The 25,429-nt window shown below is 38.5% G+C and overlaps 1 protein-coding gene across 1 annotated transcript in view; it reads left to right on the forward strand.

The window, feature by feature from the left end:
• The window catches only part of LOC100439741 (contactin associated protein family member 3), a 104,066-nt gene that overhangs the window by 51,054 nt on the left and 27,583 nt on the right, over nt 1–25,429 (forward strand). Inside the window, 5 exon segments of the mRNA XM_063714134.1 lie at nt 4,137–4,293; nt 13,132–13,259; nt 18,478–18,648; nt 19,685–19,903; nt 22,286–22,525. Coding sequence (XP_063570204.1) covers nt 4,137–4,293; nt 13,132–13,259; nt 18,478–18,648; nt 19,685–19,903; nt 22,286–22,525 — 915 coding nt within the window.

Genomic DNA, 25,429 nt, shown 5'->3' on the forward strand with positions numbered 1-25,429 from the left:
TCCCAGGTCCACGCCATTCTCCCGCCTCAGCCTCCCGAGTAGCTACAGGCACCCGCCACCACGCCCGGCTAATTTTTTTGTGTTTTTAGTAGAGACGGGGTTTCACCATGTTTAGCCAGGATGGTCTGGATCTCCTGACCTCGTGATCCGCCCGCCTCAGCCTCCCAAAATGCTGGGATTACAGGCTTGAGCCACCTCGCCCGGCCCAATTTTTTATATTTTTAGTAGAGATGGGGTTTCACGGTGTTAGCCAGGATGGTCTCGATCTCCTGACCTCATGAGCTGCCCACCTCGGCCTCCCTAAGTGCTAGGATTACAGGCGTGAGCCACAGCGCCCGGCCAGAAGCATCCTGTAGTTTTAGGATTAGGTCAGTCTTTTAGAGAACCTGTCTTCCTGGACTGTGACCTTCAGAGTGCTTCTCAGCTTCCTTCCCCTTCCCTTGGGTAAGAAAAGAAGGGTAGAGGGGGCTGGTGCTGGGTATTTCCATTCCCCTAGGTGGTTTAGGCTCTAGTAAACTAGCTTTTTGGGGGGTTAGAATGTTGTTAAGGAGAACATAATGTTCTGCCCTTATTTCAAAAGTGTTTTCTCCTTCCCTCCCCCTGCTGGAGACATAAGAGCATTTTTCTCCTATCTTTATTCTGAGAACTTGATGGGGCTCTTCCTGGAGATAAAACTCTTGAAGGTGTGTTGACCCTCTAAGGCGTATCCCCCACTCTAGGAGTTTTTAATCTCTGTAGTTTGTCCTTGCTCAGTATCCACCAGTCAATTACATTGTAAGTGCTTTTACCAGACTCCACCATCTGCTTTGGCTCCATTAGCTGTGATGCTGCTTTCTCTTGTCTCTGCAGCTTTAGGAGTAATGTTTGCCCTATGACTTTAACTGTGTAAGAAGAACTGTTTATTTTTAGTTAGTTCAGCTTTTTTCTTGTTGTGAGAATGGGAGTGATGACTTCCAGACTCTTAACGTCGTATCAGATTGGAAACCAGAAGTCTCAATTTTTGCCTCATTTTTTTAAGGGTGTATTGTTTCTTGCATATGCATTTATGTCTTCCTGGTGATTTTTTTTTAAATCATTATGTCATGTCCCTGTTCTAGTATTTTTGTTCTGAAGTCTATTTTATGAGATAGCCATTCTGCTTTGTTTCAAATTTAATTTTGCAGAGTGCATTTTTTCCATCCTTTTACTTTTAACCTGCCTATGTTTATTTTGAAGTGAGTTTCTTATAAATTTCTAGTTGTGTTATTTTTTTTTCAGTTGATTCTGCCAACGTCTTAACTTGTTATATTTTAACCATTTACATTTAAGGTAATTTTTATAATTTTCTTACTCGTTGCTTGGTATTATAGTGTACATATGTGACTTTCCACAGTCAACTTAAATATCTTCACTCATAATGAAATATGGAATCCTTATGTCTATTTGGGTCCTTTATCTTCCCCACTTCTAAATATCATTGTCTTGAGTATCATATGGTATTACGATTTTTGTGTCAATTATCATATGTCATTTCAAAAAATAATGATAAAGATAGTCTATTATATTTATCCATATTTCTTCTCTTTTCATTTTTTTCCTGATGTTCCAAGAATCCTTCGTTATAATTTCCTTTCTTTTTGAAAAACCTCCTTTAGCCATTCTTCAGGGAATGTCTGCTAGCGACAGATTATTTTAGTTTTCTTTTGTGTTAAAAAGGTTTTTATTGTTGTTTTGGAGATGGAGTCTCGCTCTGTCGCCCAGGCTGGAGTGCAGTGGCACAATCTCGGCTCACTGCAAGCTCTGCCTCCCGGGTTCACGCCATTCTCCTGCCTCAGCCTCCTGAGTAGCTGGGACTACAGGCTCCCGCCACTACGCTCGTCTATTTTTCGTATTTTTAGTAGAGACGGGGTTTCACCATGTTAGCCAGGATGGTCTCGATCTCCTAACCTCGTGATCCGCCCACCTCGGCCTCCCAAAGTGCTGGGATTACAGGCATGAGCCACTGCGCCCGGCCTAAAAAGGTTTTATTTCCATTTTATTCTTGTAGGATAGTTTCTCTGGATATATAATTTATAGTTGACAATTCTTTCCTATCAGCCCTGAAAAACAAATATGCCATTCCTTCTGGTTCTGTAATTTCAGATGAGTAGTCTACTGTCATTCAAATTAGGGTTATTTTACAGGCAGGTAATGTGTTATTCTCTCAGGCTGCTTTCAAGATTTCTGTTTTGTTTTGTTTCCAAAAAGTTCAATTATGATAGATCTTGGTGTCGATATTTTTGGGTTTATCCTTTTTTAGACTTACTTAACTTCCTACATCTGTGGGTTTATATCTTTCACCACATGTGGGACGTTTACAGCCAGTATTTTTTCAGTACTCTTTCAGCACACTTTCTTCTCTCTTTTTGAGATTCTGATGATATTGTCTGATAGGACCCTATGGCTCAGTTCTTTTTATATTCAGTCTGTTTTCTCTTTTTTGGTCAGGTTAGATAAAGCCTATTGATGGGTCCTCAAATTCAGTGATTCTGTCCTCTGTCTTTTCACTCTATTCTTGAGCCCATTCAGAGTTTTTTTAAAAAATTATGTTATTGTATCTTCCAGTCCTGGGGTCCTAACCTTCCTCTTTCTACCTTTCGGAATTCTCTTCGGTTGTCTTCTGTATTATTTCCAGAATCTATCATTATACTTGGTGGAAATAGCAGGGATAGACAAGTCTACAAGATCTTTTATCAGTCTAGAAGTTCACCCACTTACATCTTTTTGTTACTGCTTCTAAAAAAATACATTTTTACTACTTTATGGGGAATATGGGAGATTTAGATGTAAATGTACACTTGTACATTAGGGTATAATGAGTGTTTTGCTCTTTAATCTGCGACAGTTTCATGGTGAAGTCGGTAACTTTTAAAGTGGCATTCCGAGAAGAGTATATTAATTTTTAAAAATGTCTTTTACGTTGTAGTGACAAGCTTTTAGCACATTTTTAAAGGATTCCTGGTACTAATTCCTCTTTAAATTTTCCCAGATTGCCTTTTTTTTTTTTTTTTTTTTTTTTGGCAAAGGGGCAGGTGATGGATAGCGGTGGTGGTAATGAATGCAGAGATCTTATCTATGAATGAGTTATAATTGAGTTGTAATAAGCAGTAAGGTAGAAGCTAAGTTCCAGATCTCAATTCATATTCCAATGGTAACAACCTATTGAAATTTGAAAAACAGCACCAAATGATCAAGCATGTTTAAAAAACTGGTTGAGTTAATCCAATTTCATTTTCCTCATGCCCTAATCTGTGATGACTGCAACTTGTGGCCCCTGACCCCCTTCCTTTTTTAAGATAGGTGGCCTGACACCTGCTTTTTAAATTATCCTAAATTTACTGTGATGTGCAGTCAGTCCGCCACCCCAATCTTCACTCCCAACCCCTGGCAGCATCCCTTGTCGTAATATGCAGTTCTATAGATCTGAGTTAGTGTCTGGCTCTGTCATTTAATCATTGTCAGTGCTGAGAAGGAGGCGCACTCGTCAGAGCTGTAGTTGACCCAGGGCACTTTGTTTCTTCGCATGAGAAATCTCTAACCTCAGAGATGAGAAAAGCCTATCAGTGTCATTCCTTAACCTCCAAATAAAGAGTCAGGACATCCAATGCAATAAAAACAAATACCTCCAAAAATTAATAAGTACTGACAGAGAGTACCATATCTTTCCAAATGTGTAATATACAGGTAGTTAGCAAAAAGATGGGATGAGATAAATCAATGTCTTTGTATAATAGTAAACTTTCTCAATGAACATTTCATAGTTTCAAATAGATTTTATCTTTAGTGTTCAAATTACTCTGGTATTTATTTTAATGGTGAATTTTTTGAATGTTATTTCTATAGAAAGTATGTATCACATGCAACTGACTGATTTCTAATAGAAGAAAAATAGATGGGAATCATTTAAGCCTAGATATTGAAATATTGGGGGAAACACATTGGTTAGCGTGCTTAAAGAAACGTTTCAGAGGTAAAACACAAGTGTTTAAGTATAGTCTCATTTTCTCTCTCTCTGCCTCTCACACATACACTTTACACCTGGGAGTAAAGGGAGCTATATGGGGAGGGTGGCAGTGAGGGACAAAGTAGATGTCATCTTTCTCATACTTGTCTTTCAGATGGAACCCCACTGAGCTGGTGGGTTGGAAGAACCAATGAAACACACACTTACTGGGGAGGTTCTCTGCCTGATGCTCAAAAGTGTACTTGTGGATTAGAGGGGAACTGCATTGATTCTCAGTATTACTGCAACTGTGATGCTGGCCGGAATGAATGGTGATTTCCACATGATTTCCCTGCACAAAAATGTGGTTTTTATTCTTTAATTATGCATAGTTAATTAAATGTCAGAGAGGCTGGTACAATAAGGTAACTAGATTAAAGTATGTTCAAGCAAGCTGAAATACAAGTTTTGATGAAATATGATCAGTTAATCTAAGGATTAAATTTTATGACCAAAGATTTACTAGTTCATTGTGAATACTATATAATGTGTTTTTTATTTTTCCTAAAATAGAAACAGCTGGTAAGTTTTCCACTCACTGGAAATCAAATATCATTCTCTGGGAAGTTTAGTTAATTAATTAATGTAGTATTCATGTGGCAATTCAAAAAGCAAATTCCTCCAAATCTTTGTCTTAAATTGATTTGGGATATAATGCTGCATATTCTATCTTTCCTTTAAAAATTAACAATATTAACATAAGAAACTCTGAGAGGTCCTGCATAAAAGGACTGTTTATTTTGTAGAAGGAACAATTTCCCACACTCATTGAAATCTTTAGTGCAATAGCAAAGCTTCAAGCACCAACTGTTCTGCAGACCACACTTTGAAACAACTAACATAGAATTTCCGGAATTTGAAAATTATTTTGTAAGCTTTCCTTTGAGCAGAAACAATTTTCTCATGTAGATTGCAATGCCTCTTTTTCAGAAGTTCTTTTTGAGGTTATTCTGGAAATGCATATTGGTTTTCTTTTTTTTTATTGGTAATATGTAAATGTTTTCAACCTTTGGGTTCATATCAGCAACTTAAAAAGCATTGTCATAAAACAACTAGATCATGTAGAGTACGTGCTTTAAAAAAAAAACTTAGGCCAGGCACTGTGGCTCACGCCTGTAATCACAGCAATTTGGGAGGCCAAGGCAGGTAGATCACCTGAGGTCAGAAGGTTGAGACCAGCCTGGCCAATGTGGCAAAACCCTGTCTCCACTGAAAATAGAAAAATTAGCCGGGTGTGGCGGTGTGTGCCTGTAGTCCCAGCCGCTCAGGAGGGTCAGACAGGAGAATTGCTTAACCCAGGAGGTAGAGGTTGCAGTGAGCCGAGATCGCGCCACTGCACTCCAGCCTGGGCGGCAGAACAAGACTCCACCTAAAAAAAAAAATAGTAATAATAATAAATAAATAAATAACGTTAATGGTCAATCCAGGTGTCAGTATAATTGATTTGGACGTAAAATAGCTAATCTAAGCAGTAATTTGATTCCTAAAAATTGAGTTGTTTGGCCTGCATGGTAGTCCACTTATTTATTTGGCATAAAAAGTCTACTTTGCATCACTTTAAAAAATATTGTGAAGTTGGGAAAACTCACTTGAATCTACTGGAGCTTTCTATAGAATACATACTATACATTTACATGGATATTATTTTTAATCTTCCTCAAGTTCAAAATTACAAAATGATCATACAGATTTATGAGACACTCTTTTTGAATATTTTGATGTGCAATCTTAATACAACTTTCTCTGACTTAAAAATGAATGCAGTTTTAGTGCAGTGAGTAACAGGAACAGATCTGATCCATAGTTTCAAATCTGGCCACCAGTAAGTTTCAGGTCTGAAGTAATTTCCCATCAGTTAAAATGGTTTTGTACAATATTTTGTATGATGTACATTTTAAAGTGTCTGCTATGATAATATGATGATGTGTGTTAGCTTTGGGCTCTAATGAGACAAACAGTGACCTTCCAATCTTTTGACGGACATCTTTAACAATCCTAGAGGTTTTCATTTCCTCCATTCCACAAGGGGCTCCTGGCTGTGAGGGCTCCAGCCCTCCAGCTCCTGGCTGTTCAGAAGACCTCCAGCTTATTGGTCTGTCCCCACCCCCATTCTCTACAGGTCAGAGAGGAGAGCATTGGCAGGTTATTGCAAGAAAGCCAGAATGGCATACATGCTAGTGGCTTTATAACTTAGTTCGAAGAATGTTAACCGTTTTGTTCTGTTTTTGTTTTGAGACAGTCTCTCTCTGTCGCCCAGGCTGGAGTGCAGTGGTGCGATCTTGGCTCACTGCAACCTGCACCTCCCGGATTCAAACGATTCTCCTGCCTCAGCCTCCCGAGTAGCTGGGATTACAGCCGAGTGCCACGCCCGGCTAATTTTTGTATTTTTAGTAGAGACGGGGTTTCACTATTGGCCAGGCTGGTCAACTGTTTTTTTGTTACAGAACCTTCTGTTAGTATTAAGTGCATACTTTATTGTAGACTTCACATATGCTTAGGGCAGTACCCAGAGGAACGTATCACTTGGAACCACCTGTATTGCATGACCCTCCCATGAACGGAGTTTGAGGAGGGGAATGGGAGGAACTGAGGTGGGTGCAGGTCCTCTGACACCCTTAGCCATGTCACTTCAGCACCGTCAAGGGCTGCACTGGTGTGACAGAAGCCCTGGGCTTTCATTTGGAAAAAAATTTAGGAGAGAAGCCGGTTTTAAAAATTAACTCCCCTCCTACATTCAGAAGGGAGCATTGTGGAGTCATTTGCTTTTTAACCTTATTTTATTTACTTTGCAGCTTCCAGTAGACAGGTCTATCCAACAGTAAGACCATAAGCATTCTGAAATCCTATCCCAGCTCTTGTAGACTATGTTTTGTAAATGTGGGAGTGTGTATGGGGGTGGGGGGGTGGGAAATTACAATTTCTATTTTAGTTTTTCAAATAAAATTGATTTTCCAGTTTATAAAAATGGAATTTACCAGTCTCATGAAATGAAAAGATTTATAATTGTAATAATTTAGATTAAGGTGTAGACATAAGAACATAAATCTTAGTCTTTATTACTTATTTTCTATTACTGAGGTGCCTAGTAAGGTTTTCCTGGTGGAAAGTTTATAATACAAATAGTATTTGGGAATGAAAGTAAAGTGAAAGCTATTTTAAGTCTCTTCAGGCATATGTCCGTTAATGGGGCAAGTAGTATTGTTAATATAAACCATCGCCATTTTTCCATAAGTTGTCCCTGTAATCAGCAACTCGTCTAAAGCATATTACTTAAAAAAAAGTTTATGATCAGACAGTTCCTCAGGCACAGTAAGAATATTCTATCAAGTAACTATAACATGCCAAAGATTTATTATAAAAACAAATATATTTAAAAGGCACTATAATGATTTAAAATATTGAACTATGCTGCAAGTCAATATATGTGTATAAATGTATAGTGGACTATGTTCAAATAGACCAATATATTCTCTAAAATATACATATAACATATAATTCAACTGTCTGCAAAAATCCACAAGTTGTTTTGCTAATATAATGATGACACATGTAACTGTAATATTGTTTTACTTAAGAATTTAAATAGGACTTTTGTGTGATTATCTTAGAGTCTTTAAAAGTAACCACAAATAAAAAGCATAAAATAAGATGGTTTAAATGCATACAAGTGTACAAATAATCATAATAAATACGAGGAAACTCTGTTCATTTTAAAAACCAGATATTAGATTTTATCATATTGGATTTTTAAAGAAGCTATAGCTTGTTTACAAAAGATAAAATATAAGCACTCGGTGAAGTTGAAACTAAAAGAATAGAAAATATTTACCAAGTAAATACAAATCAAAAGAAAGCAGATATAGCTGTATTATATCAGACAAAGATGAAAAGCATTGTTAGGGATAAACTTGAACTCTATCTAATGCTGAGATAAACTCACTAGAAAGATCTCACTACACTTGTGTGTATCATCAGATTGTTTAAAATATATAAAGAAGTGGCAGGGCGCCGTGGCTCAAGCCTGTAATCCCAGCACTTTGGGAGGCTGAGGCGGGCAGATCACGAGGTCAGAAGATCGAGACCATCCTGGCTAACACAGGTGAAACCCAGTCTCTACTAAAAATACAAAAAATATTAGCCAGGCATGGTGGTGGGTGCCTGTAGTCCCAGCTACTCGGGAGGCTGAGGCAGGAGAATGGCGTGAACCCGGAAGGCGGAGCGTACAGTGAGCCGAGATCACACCACTGCACTCCAGCCTGGGCGACAGACCACGACTCTGTCTCAAAAAAAAAAAAAAAGTGTGTGTATATATATCTATATGTGTGTGTGTGTATATATATGTGTATATATGTGTGTATATATGTGTGTGTATATATATGTGTGTGTATATATGTGTGTGTATATGTGTATGTGTGTGTGTGTGTGTGTGTGTGTGTATATATATAAGTAACAAATATGCAAAGGCAAATTGACACCCAAAACAGTAGAATAATTAACATAACATTTTTGGGAATGAGTAAGTGAAGCAGGTAAGAATATTTTAATATTATAATTAACAAACTTGATATAGCAGCCATATATCGTTTAGTAAGGAAAAATTTTTTTTTATAGAATGTATTATACATTATTGTTGAATAAGTATAAAAAAATTTTGTAAATGGGTGGAATCTTAACAAATTTTACGGAACTGTCATGATGGAAACTATATTCTTAACTGAAATCAATAATGAATATATAATTTTTAAAACCTCATGCATGTGTCAGTTAAAGACACAAGAGGAAATAAAATAGATGTAAGTGATAAAAAGTTTGGAAAAGAAACAACCCTGGCAGATATTGTAGATAATATGATTGCCTACATAGAAAGTCCAAAATAATATAAAGAAATATCAGGAAAAATGAGAGTTCAGTAAGTTTGCTGAATTTATGGTCAGTCAATATTGAGGAATTACTTGAATTTCTATAAAATCATAAAATAATTACCGTTACACACCTAGAAAAATTTTATTTGCAATATTAACAAAAATGTAAATTTCTGTGGAATAACTGCAGTACTTTTATGGAAAAAATTACAAAACTTATTCAAGAGAATTAAGGACAGCCAAATAAATGGATTGACTCACTACTGTCGTGGATAGTATGACTCAGTATCTTAAAGCAGTAGTTCTCAGTCGGGGGTGACTTCGACTCTTGGGACATTTGGCATTGTCTGAAGACATTTTTGTCATTACACAGAGAGGAAGGTTGTTTATATTAGTGTCTATTAATTAGAAATCAGGGTGCTGCTAAGCATCCTACAGTGCACAGGACAGCCCCCACCATAACAAAAAAAATTAGCCCAAAATATCAGTAATGCTGCTGTTGAGATACCCTCTTTTAAAGTTGATATTCTCCTCAAATTAGTCTGTAATTTTAACAAAATCCCCAAAAAGGCCAAGTGTTTTTACTTGTGTGGATTGCAGCAACCTGGTTTTAAAATTCATATGGAAATTAAGGATGAAAGGAAAAGCAAGATAATTTTGAAGATGAAAAATAAAGTGAAGAAACTAGTTCTGTTAGCTGCCAAGACATACTGTATTGCTGTAGTAATTAATGCAGGTTGAATTGGCCAGAAAATAGGCAATTAAACAGAAACTGAGAATCTAGAAATTTTTTAAGTGGGTTAGATGTGGATCATAATGATTTTATTATTGCTGACCTACTCCCCCAAAATAATCATTAACAGTTGGGCTGGGCGCGGTGGCTCACACCTGTTATCCCAGCACTTTGGGAGGCCAAGGCGGGCGGATCATGAGGTCAGGAGTTGGAGACCAGCCTGACCAACATGGTGAAACCCCGTCTATACTAAAAATACAAAAATTAGCTGAGCGTAGTGGCGTACGCCTGTAATCCCAGCTACTCAGGAGGCTGAGGCAGGAGAATCGCTTGAATCCTGGGGGTGGAGGTTGCAGTGAGCAGAGATTGCACCATTGCACTCTAGCCTGCGTGACAAGAATGAGACTCTGTCTCAAAGAAAAAAAAAAAAGTTAAAAGTTGACTCACCATTTCTCCCTTTTAGCTTTCTTTGCAACCTCCCAAACTTATGTCTCTACTTTGCCTTAAATAAAGTTCCCTGGCAAATAATAAGTAGTAGCTTTTAGAAGTTTTCACACTTCCTAGGAAAGTACAATTTCCAGAACTATAGGAATTTCTAATAAATAAAATTTTTAATAAAATATAAAATAAAAGCAAAAAGTCTTTAAAAATTCTCTTACTGAATTTTTAATACTGCTGCAAGAGATTATGGCACCTATGAAAGCACTATTTCCAAGTGTAGACTATATTAAAAGCTTTAGAAAATAATAGGGAGAAAAGAAAAATGAGATGTCCATATTAATTAGGAAGTTTTGAGGAAGTCTGATAACTATGACAAATCCTGAGTATTCTATTTTGATCTCCAAAGGTTGGGAATCTGCCTGTAACAATAAGAAACTGGTGAAAAACACTGGCTATCTTTATGCTCAGAATGAAAACACCAGACTTTCCAAAACAACTGAAAAAACAAGACTTTATTATAGTATCTTCCCTAATTAAACTGAAATGCACTGTGGATTTCATTTACACATTCTCAGTATTTTGCACAGTCAGTATTAAAAATGGAATGAAACTTGCAGCTCACGTGAAATAGATCTTTTAAAATTCAAGCATCCTCCATAAATAATTAAATTGCATTTTCTCTACTAGACTTTCTTGCTAAAATGATGACCACAGAAGTTGAAATGGTAATTTTTAATGGCTACCACATTAATAAAAAATTTCCTAGACCTACCTCATTCAGCAGGAGACAAATTTCTAGCTTGTCTACCATCAGTCCACTCTAAAGCTGAATGGTGATGCCTTTAGATAATCCATATTCTGTTCTTTGCATAAAAATGAATAACAGAATCTTAACTAGGTAAAGCAACGGGGTTTTAGTCTGAATTTTAGAAATAAGCTTTCTTTACCATTAAGTGTATTTTTTCAGGGAATAATCTTAAATAATATAGCCATTTTATTTTAGTTTTATGTTTTCCAATTTGAAACTTTGATACCTAAAGTCTTTTATAAAAGAAGTTGATTAATGGGTACAAAAGTCGAGTTAAGTAAAAGAAATTCTAGTATTTGATAGAACTAGAGAAATTATAGTTAACAGTAATTTATTGGATATTTCAAAATAGCTAGAAGAGAATTGTAATGTTCCCACCACAGAGGATAAATGCTCAAAGTGATGGAAATCTCAGTTACCCTGATTTGATCATTATGCATTGTATTCTAGTATCAAAATAGCACATGTGCCCCCAGTATATGTACAACTCTGACATGCCAATTTAATTTTTTTAATTCAGAAAGCCTTATTTTGAAAATACAAAAGTGTTGCAATGATGAAATATCAATTATTGTGATCTTTTGCTACAAATGCATACAAAAGAAGGTTTGAGAACTGGGCAATTTAAAAAATACAGTATTTACTAGATACTGTAGAGTTTCTAACCATAACTGGACTAAGAGTGTTTTGTCTGTAAATCGGAATATACATGCAGTTGAGACATATATGTAATAAAATATAACCAAAAGTATATAAATACAAGCATTTTATTATGTATGCATATATGCAATATTTATTATTGGCCAAATATTTATTACATATACAGTTATATACACATATATAATAAAATACTTTTGCAGCAGAGTAGACAAATGCCTTTATTTTGGCCAGAGACAAAATTAGTGGCATAGCTAAGACCAGGACCCCAGGTTCCCCTAGGGGATCCTCCAGGTCTCTTTGTATTGGACCCAGACGTGTGCGTTTATTTTCCCAGTCACATAATTAATACTCATGGTATTCAATAGGCTGTGTGCTTTCAGAAGGCAGAGACTATATGTTTTACTCTGTGTCCTCAATTCCCAGGACAATGTGTGTTCGACCAAAGGTGAGCGCTAAGTGTTTGGGGTTTTTTGTTGTTTGTTTTTTGTATTTTTTGAGACAGGGTCTCACTTTGTCACCCAGGGTGGAGTGCAGTGGTACAAACATGGCTCACTACAGCCTCTACCTCCCAGGCTCAAGGGATCCTCCCACCTCAGCCTCCCATGTAGCTGGGACTACAGGTGTGCACCATCACACCCAGCTAATTTTTGTATTTTTTGTGGAGACGGGACCTCACTATGTTGCCCAGGCTGGTTTCGAACTCCAGAGCTCAAGCAATCTGCCCACCCCAGTCTCCTAAAGTGTTGGAATTACAGGCATGAGCCACTGTGCCTGGCCTGTGTTTGTTGCGTGAACTACTGGGAGCAGTGTTTCACAGACCACTTTCACACTCATTAGTCTATATATTACTTATAAGGGTGTAGTATGTATTTGGTTTTGAATCTGTGCGATTCATTTTCCATTTACAAAGTTAACAAGGAAAGAAATATCCAGTAATCATAAAAGGACTTTAAAAAAAATGATAAATTAATATTCTGCAAAATGAATATCTAAATCCAGTGTTACTATTTTTATTTGTAATGAATAATCACTTAGATATTATTCTAAGACAATTTTAGAAGGGAAGTTACCTTCTTGATTTTTTCCCTTTCTTCTCTGTAATCATTTGGATCAGGAATTGGCAAACGGGTCAGGAATTGATAACCTCTTGCTTTGGGCGAAATCCAGACCACTAGTCTATTTTTGCATGGCAGTGAACTAAGAATGTTTTCTTTACATTTTTAAAAGGTTGAAAAATAAAAAGAATATTTCATGGCATATAAAACTTGTATGAAATTCAGATTTCATATCCATAAATTTTTATTGCAACCCAGCCATGCCTGTGTCTGTGGCTGCTTTCACACTTTGGTGGCAGAGTTGAGTAGTTGCTGTGAGAAGCTGCATGGCCTGCTGAGCTAAGATAGCTTACTGTATGGTCCTTTACACAAAATGTTTGCCCATCCCTGATTTAGAGTCATTGTAGTCTCTGTGCTCCCAAAATACTGAAAATGTTAAGTATTCTGTTAAGCTCTATGATGTTGGTTTCAAATTGAGATAAGAGATCAGAGTTAATTTTGCCCGTATGTTAATCAGAATAATTTTAATGGTTTCGGTGGTTGTTCTTTAGGACTAGTGACACAATAGTCCTTTCCCAAAAGGAGCACCTGCCAGTCACTCGGATTGTGATGACGGACGCAGGCCGACCACATTCCGAAGCAGCTTATACTCTGGGGCCACTGCTCTGCCGCGGAGACAGTAAGTAGTGGCAAGAAAAAGCTTTCTTTTCATAATAACTTTTTTTGGTTATAAAGGAGTAGACAAATGCCCTTGTTCTTGCCAGAAAGAAAATAGTGGCAGTACTAGGACCGGGGCGAATATCAGGAAAACACACATACCATAAAGGCACAGTCAGTGCTGAAGATCTGTGTTTCCTTACTGAAGCATTAGTTTATAGAAAATGAATCATCTTTGTTTTAACTTATTACTTGCTTGGCTGGATTTATTATCAGCTTATTGTATTTTTTCCAGAACAATCATGAGATGAACTATTTTCTGAATGCTAAGGGATATTTATTCATTGCCCTTATACTCTTCAGACAACTATAGTGGTAGGAAATTATTGAATCACACTCTCTATTTTCTGACCTCTGTACATACTGTGTTACATTACATGGCATTGAATGTGTATTAATCTCTTTCCTGCAGCATTTTCATTCATGGGTGGCTTTCACGGTCAAGTCCTCCCTCCCCCACCTCAGTGGCGCTATAAGCCCAGGGTTCTTTGAGGATCTACCTACTGCCTAGCACAGGAACTACAACTAAGCTAGTAAAAATCTTCTTTCCCTCAGAAAAATTGTAAGTGTTTCTTATCCACTAGCATCATATGTTGCTGTGGAGAAGTCTGAGACTAAATGTATTTTCATTTCCTGTTCTACCTCAATGTGTGGAGGCTACTTCTGAGAGAGGTGGTTCAACAAGGAGCCTGAGCATCTCTGTACATTCTTGCCGAGTGTGCCAGATAGCATGGCGTCTCCATCCCCTAATACCAAGCAGTTTCTGTAGCCAGTCGTGTAGGCAGCTAAGTAGTTCAAAGAGAACACAACATCACTATCAATGCGTACTCACTCCCCAGAGAGGAGGGGGACCGGCTTGTCTCCTGCTTGATGAAGGAGTCCCGGACCCTTGTCTGGGGGCTCCTCATCTGAGATGCAAACCTACCCACTGTGTGTGTAGCATCCACCTGGGCCAATGGATTGTGTTGCCCTGTGAAATTTGGAGATACGGGGAAACCAATGCAAATATTCCGACGCTCGTGCTGCCTGCTGTGCTGTGAACAATAAAGTTCTTTAACTCTGACCCGGAAATTTTGTGTTTTCTGTCAGCATCCTTTAATCTATGGCAAGCTAAATTGTTAGCTTGCAAGTAGGGTGAAATCTCAGACTCTTCACAGCTTTTGACAGATATGTTATCCTTCAATTTCAAAAACTTATTCAGAATATGCCTTAGCGTTAATTATTCTGTTAATTTTTTCTAAAATGAAATATGCTTATTTTGACCAAAATATTCTGTTCTCTTTTAAGAAAAAATGGTTTTTATTATGCTTTGAATACTTTGTTTCATTTGTTGGATTCTCTGCATCTGGGACTGTTGACTTGTTTCCTTTGCCGCTCATACATTTTTTCTGTTTCTTCCAATGGCTTTAATCTCTTTGTCCTCCTACGCATTCAAATGACTATTCTAAGCTTTTCCCAATGTCAGTAATTTGTTATCAGCTGTGTTCTCCATTTCTAGATATTTCTGATTTATCTATTACCTCTGTGATTTTGTTTGGGTCTTTGATTTTTTTTCCTTAAAAATCATCTTTTTTGTTTAAATTATCTCATATTTTAGCTCTTATTTTACTGAATTGGTTTTTATATTATTCCCATAGTGTGAAACTCTTATGAAATTTTTCTTCCCTTGTGTTCTCTCTTAATTTCCTTCCTCTTTCCCATTCAGATGGCTCCTTCCTTCCTTCCTCCCCCCCCCTTCCTCTTTCCCTCCCTCCCTTCCTCCCTCCCATTCAGTCTGGCTTTTATACTCCTTCCTTCCTTCCTTCCTTCCCCACTCCCTCCCTCCCTCTCTTCTTTCTCTTTCTTTCTGTCTCTTTCTTTGTTTGCTGTCTTCTTTCTTTCTTTTTCTTTCTCAGTATGTTTGCACTGTTTCTGTGCTTTTTAAAACATTGTTTATACTTGTAGTGTAAGTGTACACTACAGGTCTCTCTGGCAGGTCTGTCCAGACATTTAATTCATTTATATGGAATGGAGTTGAATTCTTCTTGACATTCATCTCTTCACAATCAGACACATACTTCTTGTCCATTCTGAACTGTAATAGCAGGACTAGAGTTGGTCATCCTATCAATATTTTTTCCCATAATCTAAGAGCTCAAGGGAGGGATCTGTTGAATTGTATCTGATTTACTGGCCATTCTCTGTGCTGTTTTATCTTCAAGAATTATTAAATGTCCTGTGCCAGGCATCACACTGAAGCATGGAGGGCATATCTGCAGGCTTCAGATGCCTCCACAGTTCAGTAATAACCCCTGGAAATTTGTAGCTTTTTCCCCTGCCTATTGATACTCTGACATCAAACACTGGTTTGTAGGTACTCTGTACTTCTAAAAAACATTTTCTAGATTATTTTCTCTCTGGAAATTCACCTCAGCCCTTCATTTCTCTCCAAATGCGGCTGTATTTGTGAGACTCTTCAGGATATGTCATTCACCTTCAGTTTATATCCTACTTTCAGCAAGACTTCTGAAAGTATGGAGAAGAGCAAGTGTGATATTTGAAATATTCCCTTCTCTTTTTGGGAGACGGAGATGGGAGGATTGCTTGAGCCTAGGAGTTCAACACAAGCCCGGACAAGATGGTGAGACCCCGTGTCTTACAAAAAAACTAAACATTAGCTGGGCATGGTGGCCTGTAGTCCCAGCAACTAGGAAGGCTTAGGTGAGATGATCTCTTGAGCCCAGGCATGTGAGGTGGCAGTGAACTATGATCATGCCACTGCACTGTAGCCTGGGTGACAAAGTGAAACCTCATCTCTAAAATAAATAAATAAATTGATTAATGAAGAAAGAAGAAAAATAAAATATTCCCTTCTGTAAAACTTGTAGCTTCCTCTTCCTTTCTCTTTTCCTTTCCTTATCTTCATCTCTGTTTTCTTTAACATAACACTTATTGATTCTTTTCCCTTCTTTTGGGGCAGCTGGGACTAGGGGATCTGCAGGGATAGGGTCAAGGAATGACCACTGGGTTAGAAGCTTGGTTCCACACTGGGAAATGAGCAGATATGTAAATACAGTGAGGAGAGTAGGAGGGACCTTCTCACTAAGGAAACAGTTATACATGTGGGAAGGAGGAAGACTGTAATGAACCCTGTGGTACTGGGTTAAAAACGGAGGTATCCACGTGAACTCATGGATTTTAATATACATAATAGATAACTATAGAATACACATAGAAGAGAGAGACTGTGTGTGTGTGTGAGAGAGAGAGAGAGAGAGAGATACAAATACACATATTTCCTAGCTGACTACTGAGAGGGCTAGAAGCAATGACACCCTAGTAAATAGCCTGCAGATCTGGGCTTCTAATCACCATTTTCTATCATTCTCTGCTAAAAAAGAAACCACAACTCCTTGAAGAAATGGCTGATTCCAGAAATGTGGAAGAGAAAATTTAAGATGAGCCTGGATCATTTTGTTATGACAAAAGGGAAAAAAAAAAGCTGAAAAAGGCATGGGTGTCAGCTTAAAGGAGCTGCCACATTTGAGACAACTTAAGCATCAAAATAAGTTACAGAGTATAAGCCACTGAATAGAATACAAATTCAAGAGTGATGTGAACAAACAAATGGATAAATACACAAATAAATTAGTAAAAGATCAAGAGAAAAGCTATTTCTTGTTTTTTTTTTGTTGTTGTTTGTTTGTTTTTGAGATGGAGTGTTGCTCTGTTGCGCAGGCTGGAGTGCAGTGGTACGATCTCGGCTCACTGCAAGCTCCGCCTCCCGGGTTCACACCATTCTCCTGCCTCAGCCTCCCGAGTAGCTGGGACTACAGGCACCCACCACCATGCCTGGCTAATTTTTTGTATTTTTAGTAGAGACTGGGTTTCACCGTGTTAGCCAGGATGGTCTGGATCTCTTGACCTCGTGATCCGCCCGCCTTGGCCTCCCAAAGTGCTGGGGTTACAGGCGTGAGCCACCGCGCCTAGCTGAGAAAAGCTATTTCTAACGGAGGCATGTCAACCAATTAATGTGGAAGGAATGACAGAGCTTAGAAAATCACCATTGGCAGCCATCAGAATAAAAATTCAATCAGGAGCCATCAATATATTGTAAAACCATTGGATGAAAAAATTTTAAACTGGGTAAAGTTGTGTTTCTGTAACCTTAAAATGTCAAAAATACATGAATTACAAAGAGAAAAATAATAACTTCATGTTGGAGAAACTCGACAAATGCCACTTTACAAGGCAGTTGAAACTAACAGGACCAGTGATGGGCTGATCAGCATTGCTGCCTGCTGCTGCAACACACTGAGAAGAACACAGCGGCCCTTCTGCGGTATTTTTGACAAAAATGCACAACATGAATCCAATCATGAGTATGTCAGACAAATCCAAGTTGAGGAACATTCTGCAAGTCAACTGAAAAATACCAAAAAGTCAAAAGAACACAAAAGATAAGAAAAGACTGACACATTGTACCAGAATGAAGGACACTAAAGAGGCCTCAGGAATACGTGTGATGTGCAGTCCTGGGATGGGTTTTGGACAGAAGGGAACAAATAAGCTTCTTCTTGTTCTTGGTTGTTCTTGCCATGAAAGGAATTAAGACTGTGTGTGTGTGTGTGTGTGTGTGTGTGTGTGTGTGTGTGCAGGAAAGAAAGCAAGAGTCTGTGTTCTGGCTTCTGGAGTCATTTATCCAACTACCTCCTTCAAATCTCCACTTGGATGCCTAATAGATACCTCAAATGAAACATGTCCCAAACTGAGCTGCTGCTCAAACCTGCTTCTTCAGAATTATTTCCCCTCCCAGTTAGACCAAAAACCCCAAAGTCATCTCGGACTCCATCCTTCTTCTCACATCTTACCGAGTTCTTCAGTAAGTTCTGTTGGTCGTACCTTTGAGGTGATTCTGAACTTGACCCTGTCCCTATTGTGTTGCTGCGCAATCTCCCAACTGGTTTCATTGCTTTTGCTTTGCTTTTGTTTGGCCTTCTCTGAACACAGAATTCTAATCCTCAACATAATCACCATTTAGCTCTTGATGTCATCAATATATGACATGGATGCTCAGAACCCCCAGTGAAAGCTCATATAGATTCTATTAATGTATTTAGCAGTCATAATCCTGTATCAAATGTAACTTATTTCTGTTTCATGACTTTTTTTCGTTTTGTCGTTTTCTCTATTGTAAACAGAGTCATTTTGGAATTCAGCTTCCTTCAACACTGAGACTTCATACCTTCATTTCCCTGCTTTCCATGGAGAACTCACTGCTGACGTGTGTTTCTTTTTTAAGACCACAGTTTCCTCTGGGGTGTTTATGGAGAACCTGGGGATCACAGACTTCATCAGGATTGAGCTGCGGGGTAAGCTGGCCACTCTGGACAAGTCACAGGATACCCATCATTTAGCAATAAAAGCTTTAACTCAATAAAATGTTAGTATTTCATTCTTACTTTGTGATTCTATTTCATTATAAAACACTAAACTTCTATGATTTTAGGTAATTTTTTTTTTTTTTTGAGAGAGGGAGAGAGAGAGGATTTTGCTATGTCACCCATGCTGGAGTGCAGTGGCACTATCTTGGCTCACTGCAACCTCAGCCTCCTGGGTTCAAGCAATTCTCCTGCCTCAGTCTCCTGAGTAGTTGGGACTATAGGCGTGCACCACCATGCCCAGCTAATTTTTGTATTTTTGGTAGAGATGGGGTTTTGCCATGTTGACCAGGCTGGTCTTCAACTCCTGGCCTCAAGTGATCCGCCTGCCTCGGGTTCCCAAAGTGCTGGGATTACAGGTGTGAACTGCCACACCCAGCCAGTAATCATTTTTAAGAGAAAATAAAACAATGAAGCATGAAGCAAGTAATAATCCATTAAAATGTCATTCCTTCCCTAGAGTACAGGACAGCAGAGCCAGAGCTTTAAACCAAACTCATCACATTGTTTACTGATTTCCAAAAATATTGGACCAGACATATTGTTTTTCATGTACTCATAGCTTAATTTATGACTGTCAAAATTTACATTCGGTGTTTATAGAATTAGATGAGACTTTGAGCCGTTTGTAAATAAAATTACTGAAACCTCAAAAACAAATACTATTTGGTATTCTAGCTATGGGTACATAGCTATGGGTATTCCAGCTATGGGTACATATCTCTACTATTTAGGACTTAACAAGGTTGAGTTGTGAACTCTAAGGATAAATATGTTAAAATCCGTTCTGTTTTCCTCCAGGATACAGATTTATTATGCCCCACCCCCCTAACTCACAGTCACGTTTTTCTGCATCACCGTCATTATCTCCTTCCATCCTGAGCATGCCTTCATGTTTTCCTCTGTGTGCACAAGACTCAGTTTTCTGTGAATTTGCTTGAGCAATATTCATATCTAATATTTCTAGCTCCCACAGAAGTGACCTTTTCCTTTGATGTGGGGAATGGACCTTGTGAGGTCACGGTGCAGTCACCCACTCCCTTTAATGACAATCAGTGGCACCACGTGAGGGCAGAGAGAAATGTTAAAGGAGCGTCTCTTCAAGTTGATCAGCTTCCTCAGAAGATGCAGCCTGCCCCTGCTGATGGGCACGTTCGTTTACAGCTCAACAGCCAGCTCTTCATTGGTGAGTGCTGGTGGTTTATAACTGAATTTAGTGTGAGTCCAGAGAGGGACCAAAAGAAAATAAGAACTGTAATGTACTGAGAGCAACAGTTGCCAACAGTAACAACTACTGCTATTGGTACTATTTGCTGATAACCTGGTAGGTTCCAGGAGCTTGCTGTGTGCTTCTTATTTGACATTTTTTGTTTGTTTGTTTGTTTTTGTTTTTGTTTTTGTTTTCAGACAGAGTCTCACTGTGTCGCCCAGGCTGGAGTGCAGTGGCGCAATCTCAGCCCACTAAAACCTCCACCTGCCGGGTTCAAGCGAGTCTCCTGCCTCAGCCTCCTGAGTAGCTGCGATTACAGGCGCAGGTGCCACCACACCTGGCTAATTTTTGTATTTTTAGTAGAGACATGGTTTCACCATGTTGGCCAGGATGGTCGTGATCTCTTGACTTCGTGATCCACCCGCCTCAGCCTCCCAAAGTGCTGGGATTACAGGCGCGAGCCACCGGGCCCTGCAGTATCTCAGTGTTTAGGTATCAATGTTTAGGTATTGTCATCTGTTTACAGATGAGATAGCCAAGCCTCAGAGTGGTGGAGCAACCAGCTAATGAGAGGGATCCCAGGATAGCCGACCCCCAAACTTGAACCATTCATATTGCAGAGGATTGGCATATGTGACAGCTATATTTTATCAACACTATTAGTGAGATCATTAGACATTTTTATCCATTTCTTCAGTTTCACTTCTCGATGGAGTTAGAGAGCTTGTAATTGGGACAGAAGTCCTCCAGGGTCCACTCAAAACCAGATCGCAGGATACCCGCTGATTGGAAGCAGCACTGCACACCTCCCTGGGGCCAGGCTTCCAGGAGCCCACTCCCGGTTTTCCTCGCTGCTGTTCTCACTTCTGGGGCTCTCATCACAGGCTCCTTGTTTATTACCCGTTCTGGCTCGTCTGTTCTCGCTCTGGAAGTCTTTCCTTTAGTTTGCTTACTTACTGTTTTATCACTGTTGTTTATTTTTCCCCTTGGGAAAAATATATTTTGCTATATTGCTTTTGAAACTATTCTAACGTAGGAGCTACACAGATTAAAGCTCTCACTTGTTCATTTCTTAAGCGTTTTAAAGCGAATAAGGATGCAATCTAATTAAAACTGGACTAAATCACAAATTATCATCCAACCTAATTTACAGGGGAGGGTAGATACAACTTCCAGGTACTAAATGCTACATGTGAACCCACGTATGTATGTGGATGTGGATGGAGTGTTATACCATGACTTCCTAAAACCTAGCTTCAAGCGTGGTTAGCTCTTCTATTAAGGTGCAGTGAGGCTTTTTCAAAGGACATGAAACCATCAAACTACTGGAAAGGAAGACTACATGGAGGGGTCAAACCAAGAACTTGATTTTCTCACTTGTAATCTTGGAGATTATTTAAGGGAATGCCTAGAAACACAATTAGCATAAAATTCACCTAGAATCAGCATTCATTGCGGTGGATGAATCACTGGCTTCAGAATCACCCACAAAGCTGATTGATAGTTCAGATTTGGGGCCCCCACCTTAGGCCCACCGAATTGGAATCTCTGGGAGGAGGCTAAAAACTCTGCATTTTCCAGAAACTCTAGGTAATTTCCATGCTCCTAACATTGAGAATTGTCGCCTTCATAATGGTGTTTGTCACTACACAGTGACAAACCTCTGTAAATGGTGTAAACCTGTAGAGAGTGTAAACCTCTCTAAATGGTTTCTTCAGCATTCAAGTTTGATGTGACAAAATATGCATGCATGCAGTATTCAATTACTGTTTAGCACTGTATCCTCTGAGAGGAGGAGATCCTGGGGTACAGTGTCACCCCTTCCAACCTCCCCTCCTTTGCTTCTCCATTTCCTTTCACACTTTATTTTTAGAGTCCATCCAAGTAAGAAATGTATCCATATGTATTTTTATTATTGGGAAAAATTTGGAAGTTCACACCTAATCATTATAATGCACATTCTTATTCATAAAGAAATTAAAATAATGTTTGATGAATGCACATTCTTCTTCATACAGAAAGTGAAATAGTGTTTGATGTGGTTTATATTATGTATTTTGTTCTTTGTAAAGGAACTAAAGTGAAATTCTTTCTTACCTGAAGTTAAGGAAATGTTTTTAGAAGGACTATTTGCCAGACTCACCATGTTTGAAAGTTATGTAAATAAATGTTTTATTCAATGTCATTTAAAGCTTCATATCTCATAACAGTTATATTTTCAAAATTGTGTATGTTCACAAAATTTTTTGACACATTGTGATTATTGCCACTCTCCATAAGGCCTGAGTTTGACATGGACATAAAATCCTGAATAAAATACCAAGGAACACATTTCTATTTGCAGTGTTTCCGTTGTAGGTGGAACGGCCACCAGACAGAGAGGCTTTCTAGGATGCATTCGGTCTCTGCAGTTGAACGGGGTGGCCCTGGATCTGGAAGAAAGAGCCACAGTGACGCCAGGAGTGGAGCCAGGGTGTGCAGGACACTGCAGCACCTATGGACACTTGTGTCGCAATGGAGGGAGATGCAGAGAGAAACGCAGAGGGGTCACCTGTGACTGTGCCTTCTCAGCCTATGATGGGCCGTTCTGCTCCAATGGTAAGGGTGACCAAGGAGCAGGTTATAGGGAAAGTACGTGAAACTTAAATAATATGAGGAATGCTTCTGGCATTTGGTATTATAAAGAAAGAATAAGATTGAATTATTTGAAATGGAATAATTTCTGTACCAAATTCCTCTATTGAATTTAGAAGGGATATGACTGTTTTTGAAAACTTCAGGCTATCAGTCCTCTCTGGGTTTCTTGTTTAGAAGATCTCTGGGTTACCCCTAGCATCTGTTCAATGCTAATCCTCTTGAAATAATTTGGTTTTCAAAACTCTATCCTTGTACTATTCTAATTTTAACATCAGTAAAGCATCATTGTTATTTTTGTTTTTAATTTTTAGAGACAACTTATTGCTATTCAAGCCTCTCTGTTGCCCAGGTTGGACTGGAACTCCTAGGCTTGAGCAATCGTCTTACCCATTGTCCCTTGTGACAATGACTTTAAGTGATTCAAAAGGCCTTTATAGAAATGTCTTTTCTTATAAAACAAGCATACTAACTAGAAGGGGAAAATAATATTTAACTAAATATTGACAGTCATTAACAGGATCACTCAAACACTTTGCTCTATGATGTTTGACTCTTCTTAAAGGAGTGTAGTGGGGTATCACACAGCTTCTGCTCAGGTACAATCATGTTTTCAAAAGAAAAGGGCTGGGCGTGGTGGCTCATGCCTGTAATCCCAGCACTTTGGGAGGCCAAGGCAGGCGGATCACAAGGTCAGGAATTCAAGACCAGCCTGGCCAACATGGTGAAACCTCATCTTTACTAAAAATACAAAAATTAGCTGGGCATCCCAGCTACTCGGGAGGCTAAGGCAGGAGAATTGCTTGAACCCGGGAGGCAGAGGTTTCAGTGAGTCGAGATCGCACCACTGCATTCCCTCCTGGGCGACAGAGTGAGACTCCGTCTTGGGGAAAGAAAAAAAAAAAAAGAAAAGGAAAAAGGGACTGATTTTAGTATTAAGTACTCTGTACTGACTTATTGAATATATTTATAATACTTTTATGAAACCTTTTACAATATTGAGTCATCAGAGCTAAAATGTAATTGTGTTTTTAAGTGTCTCTGGGCTGTTACACATACTATTTTTAGCAGCAAAACAGGCTTTAATCACTATAAAATTGTGTGACTTTCAAAAGAATTTTGAGGATTCATTATCTAGAAGTCATTTAAATTTTCAAAAGGTCTTGCATATGTCTTTTATTAGTCCTGAAGATCTCTGTGCTAACAAATCTCATAGCTCTGGTACAAATACAGAGCCCTTTTTATATCCGAAAGCCAACATCAGGAGTAACCACTCCTTCATGAGCACAAGTGCTGATTTCTAAGTGCAATTTGAATGTTATTTTATAACCCAAAATTTTCTTAACGATAGACATTATATGGTAAGTAAATGGAAAATGGTCCTCCAGTGGCTGGGGCATATGTTATAGTTAGATTACCTAATCTAATAAGAATGATCTGGATTTTCAGTAAATTCTTTATATTTTATGGAAATGGAAAGAGTGGAGTAGTATTCCAAGACAGTGATCATCACCCAACATTTTCTTTTTATTTACAGGTATATTTGGGGTGTGTGTGTATGTGTATGTGTGTACTAAACACATTTTTGGAATTAACTTGATATAAAATTAAAATATCAACCTTTCATAAAGTGTTTTAAGAGAAGCTGAAAGCCCTTCAACTTTTCTCTCTCAGAATGCTGTAGATACCACTTTGGATTAGCCTTTATATCCAAACAGTAAATTTGAGAAACATCTTTGGCATAAAAGAACATTTCTAAATTCTGACCTTGAAGGAGGGTTAGTCTTCAAATCACCTTTTCTCTAGTTACTTCAGGAGTTCTGTTTCATGCTTCCTACAAAGCAAATCGATTTTTAAAGAGGAGGTAAAATTCAAATAAAAAATCTGGTACTCTGGCATTTCCAGGCTGGCCACATAAGGAGTTCTGTAAACCCTCTCTCATAAGAAACAGGCATAACTAGTAAAAATTATTATTTTAAAAAACAACTATTGAAAGTCTTTAGAAAATGTCCTAAGGAAATACATCAAATGAAGAAACATTTATTAATCAGTAATAACAGTGAGAGTTTGAGGCATTTAAGCCAAGACCCTCTCCCTGCACCTCCCCATCCCTACCTCAGTATGACGGAAGCTCCACTCTATATGGATATAGCCAAGAAGCCAAAGGTTTCCTCTCTAGCCTGGTCCTACTCCAGAGATACTGCATTACCCCAAGATTGGGCGCCAGCACTTCTTATCGTCCCCAGTTTTGTAGGACAGAAGCTCTGTCCACGCAGAAACAGCTGAGAAGTCTGGGGTTTCCTTCCTACACCAACTCCTCATTCCAGGACATAAGGTCTTCAGGTGTGGCAGCTGGAAAATCCTGTGTCCCAATTGCCCTCATTCCAGCTTGCTTGTAAGGAACAGTTTCTCCACCAGGAGAGGCAAGGCAAGAAGTTACCTTTCCACCCTGTGCCCTACTTGTAAGCAGAGGTTTTACTACAAAGGAGCAGGCCACTCACTCCCCACAGCTTCAAAGCAGTGAGGCACATTTAACCAAGAGGTAGAGGGAGGCCATGCAAATACACAGCTTGGTAGCCCTCCCCAAGTGAACTCATTTCTATTTGGAACAGAGCATGGATAAGTTTAAGCATAGTGGTATGAAGATATTGGCAGTAAGCAATTAAGAGAATGTTGATAACTCCGAAAGAGTAATGAGTTAAGCCAGGGAAGTTTAACAGAGAAAAGAAAAAAGAATCAGCAAACTTGAAGCAAGCTCAATAGAGATTATCTATCCTGAAGAATACAGAGAAATAATAATGAAAAAATAAACAGAGCATCAGAGAAATATCAGACATAACTAAGCACACCAACATATACCTAATTGAA

This window comes from Pongo abelii, chromosome 13 (genome assembly GCF_028885655.2).
Source record: "Pongo abelii isolate AG06213 chromosome 13, NHGRI_mPonAbe1-v2.0_pri, whole genome shotgun sequence".
Lineage (NCBI taxonomy): Eukaryota > Metazoa > Chordata > Mammalia > Primates > Hominidae > Pongo > Pongo abelii.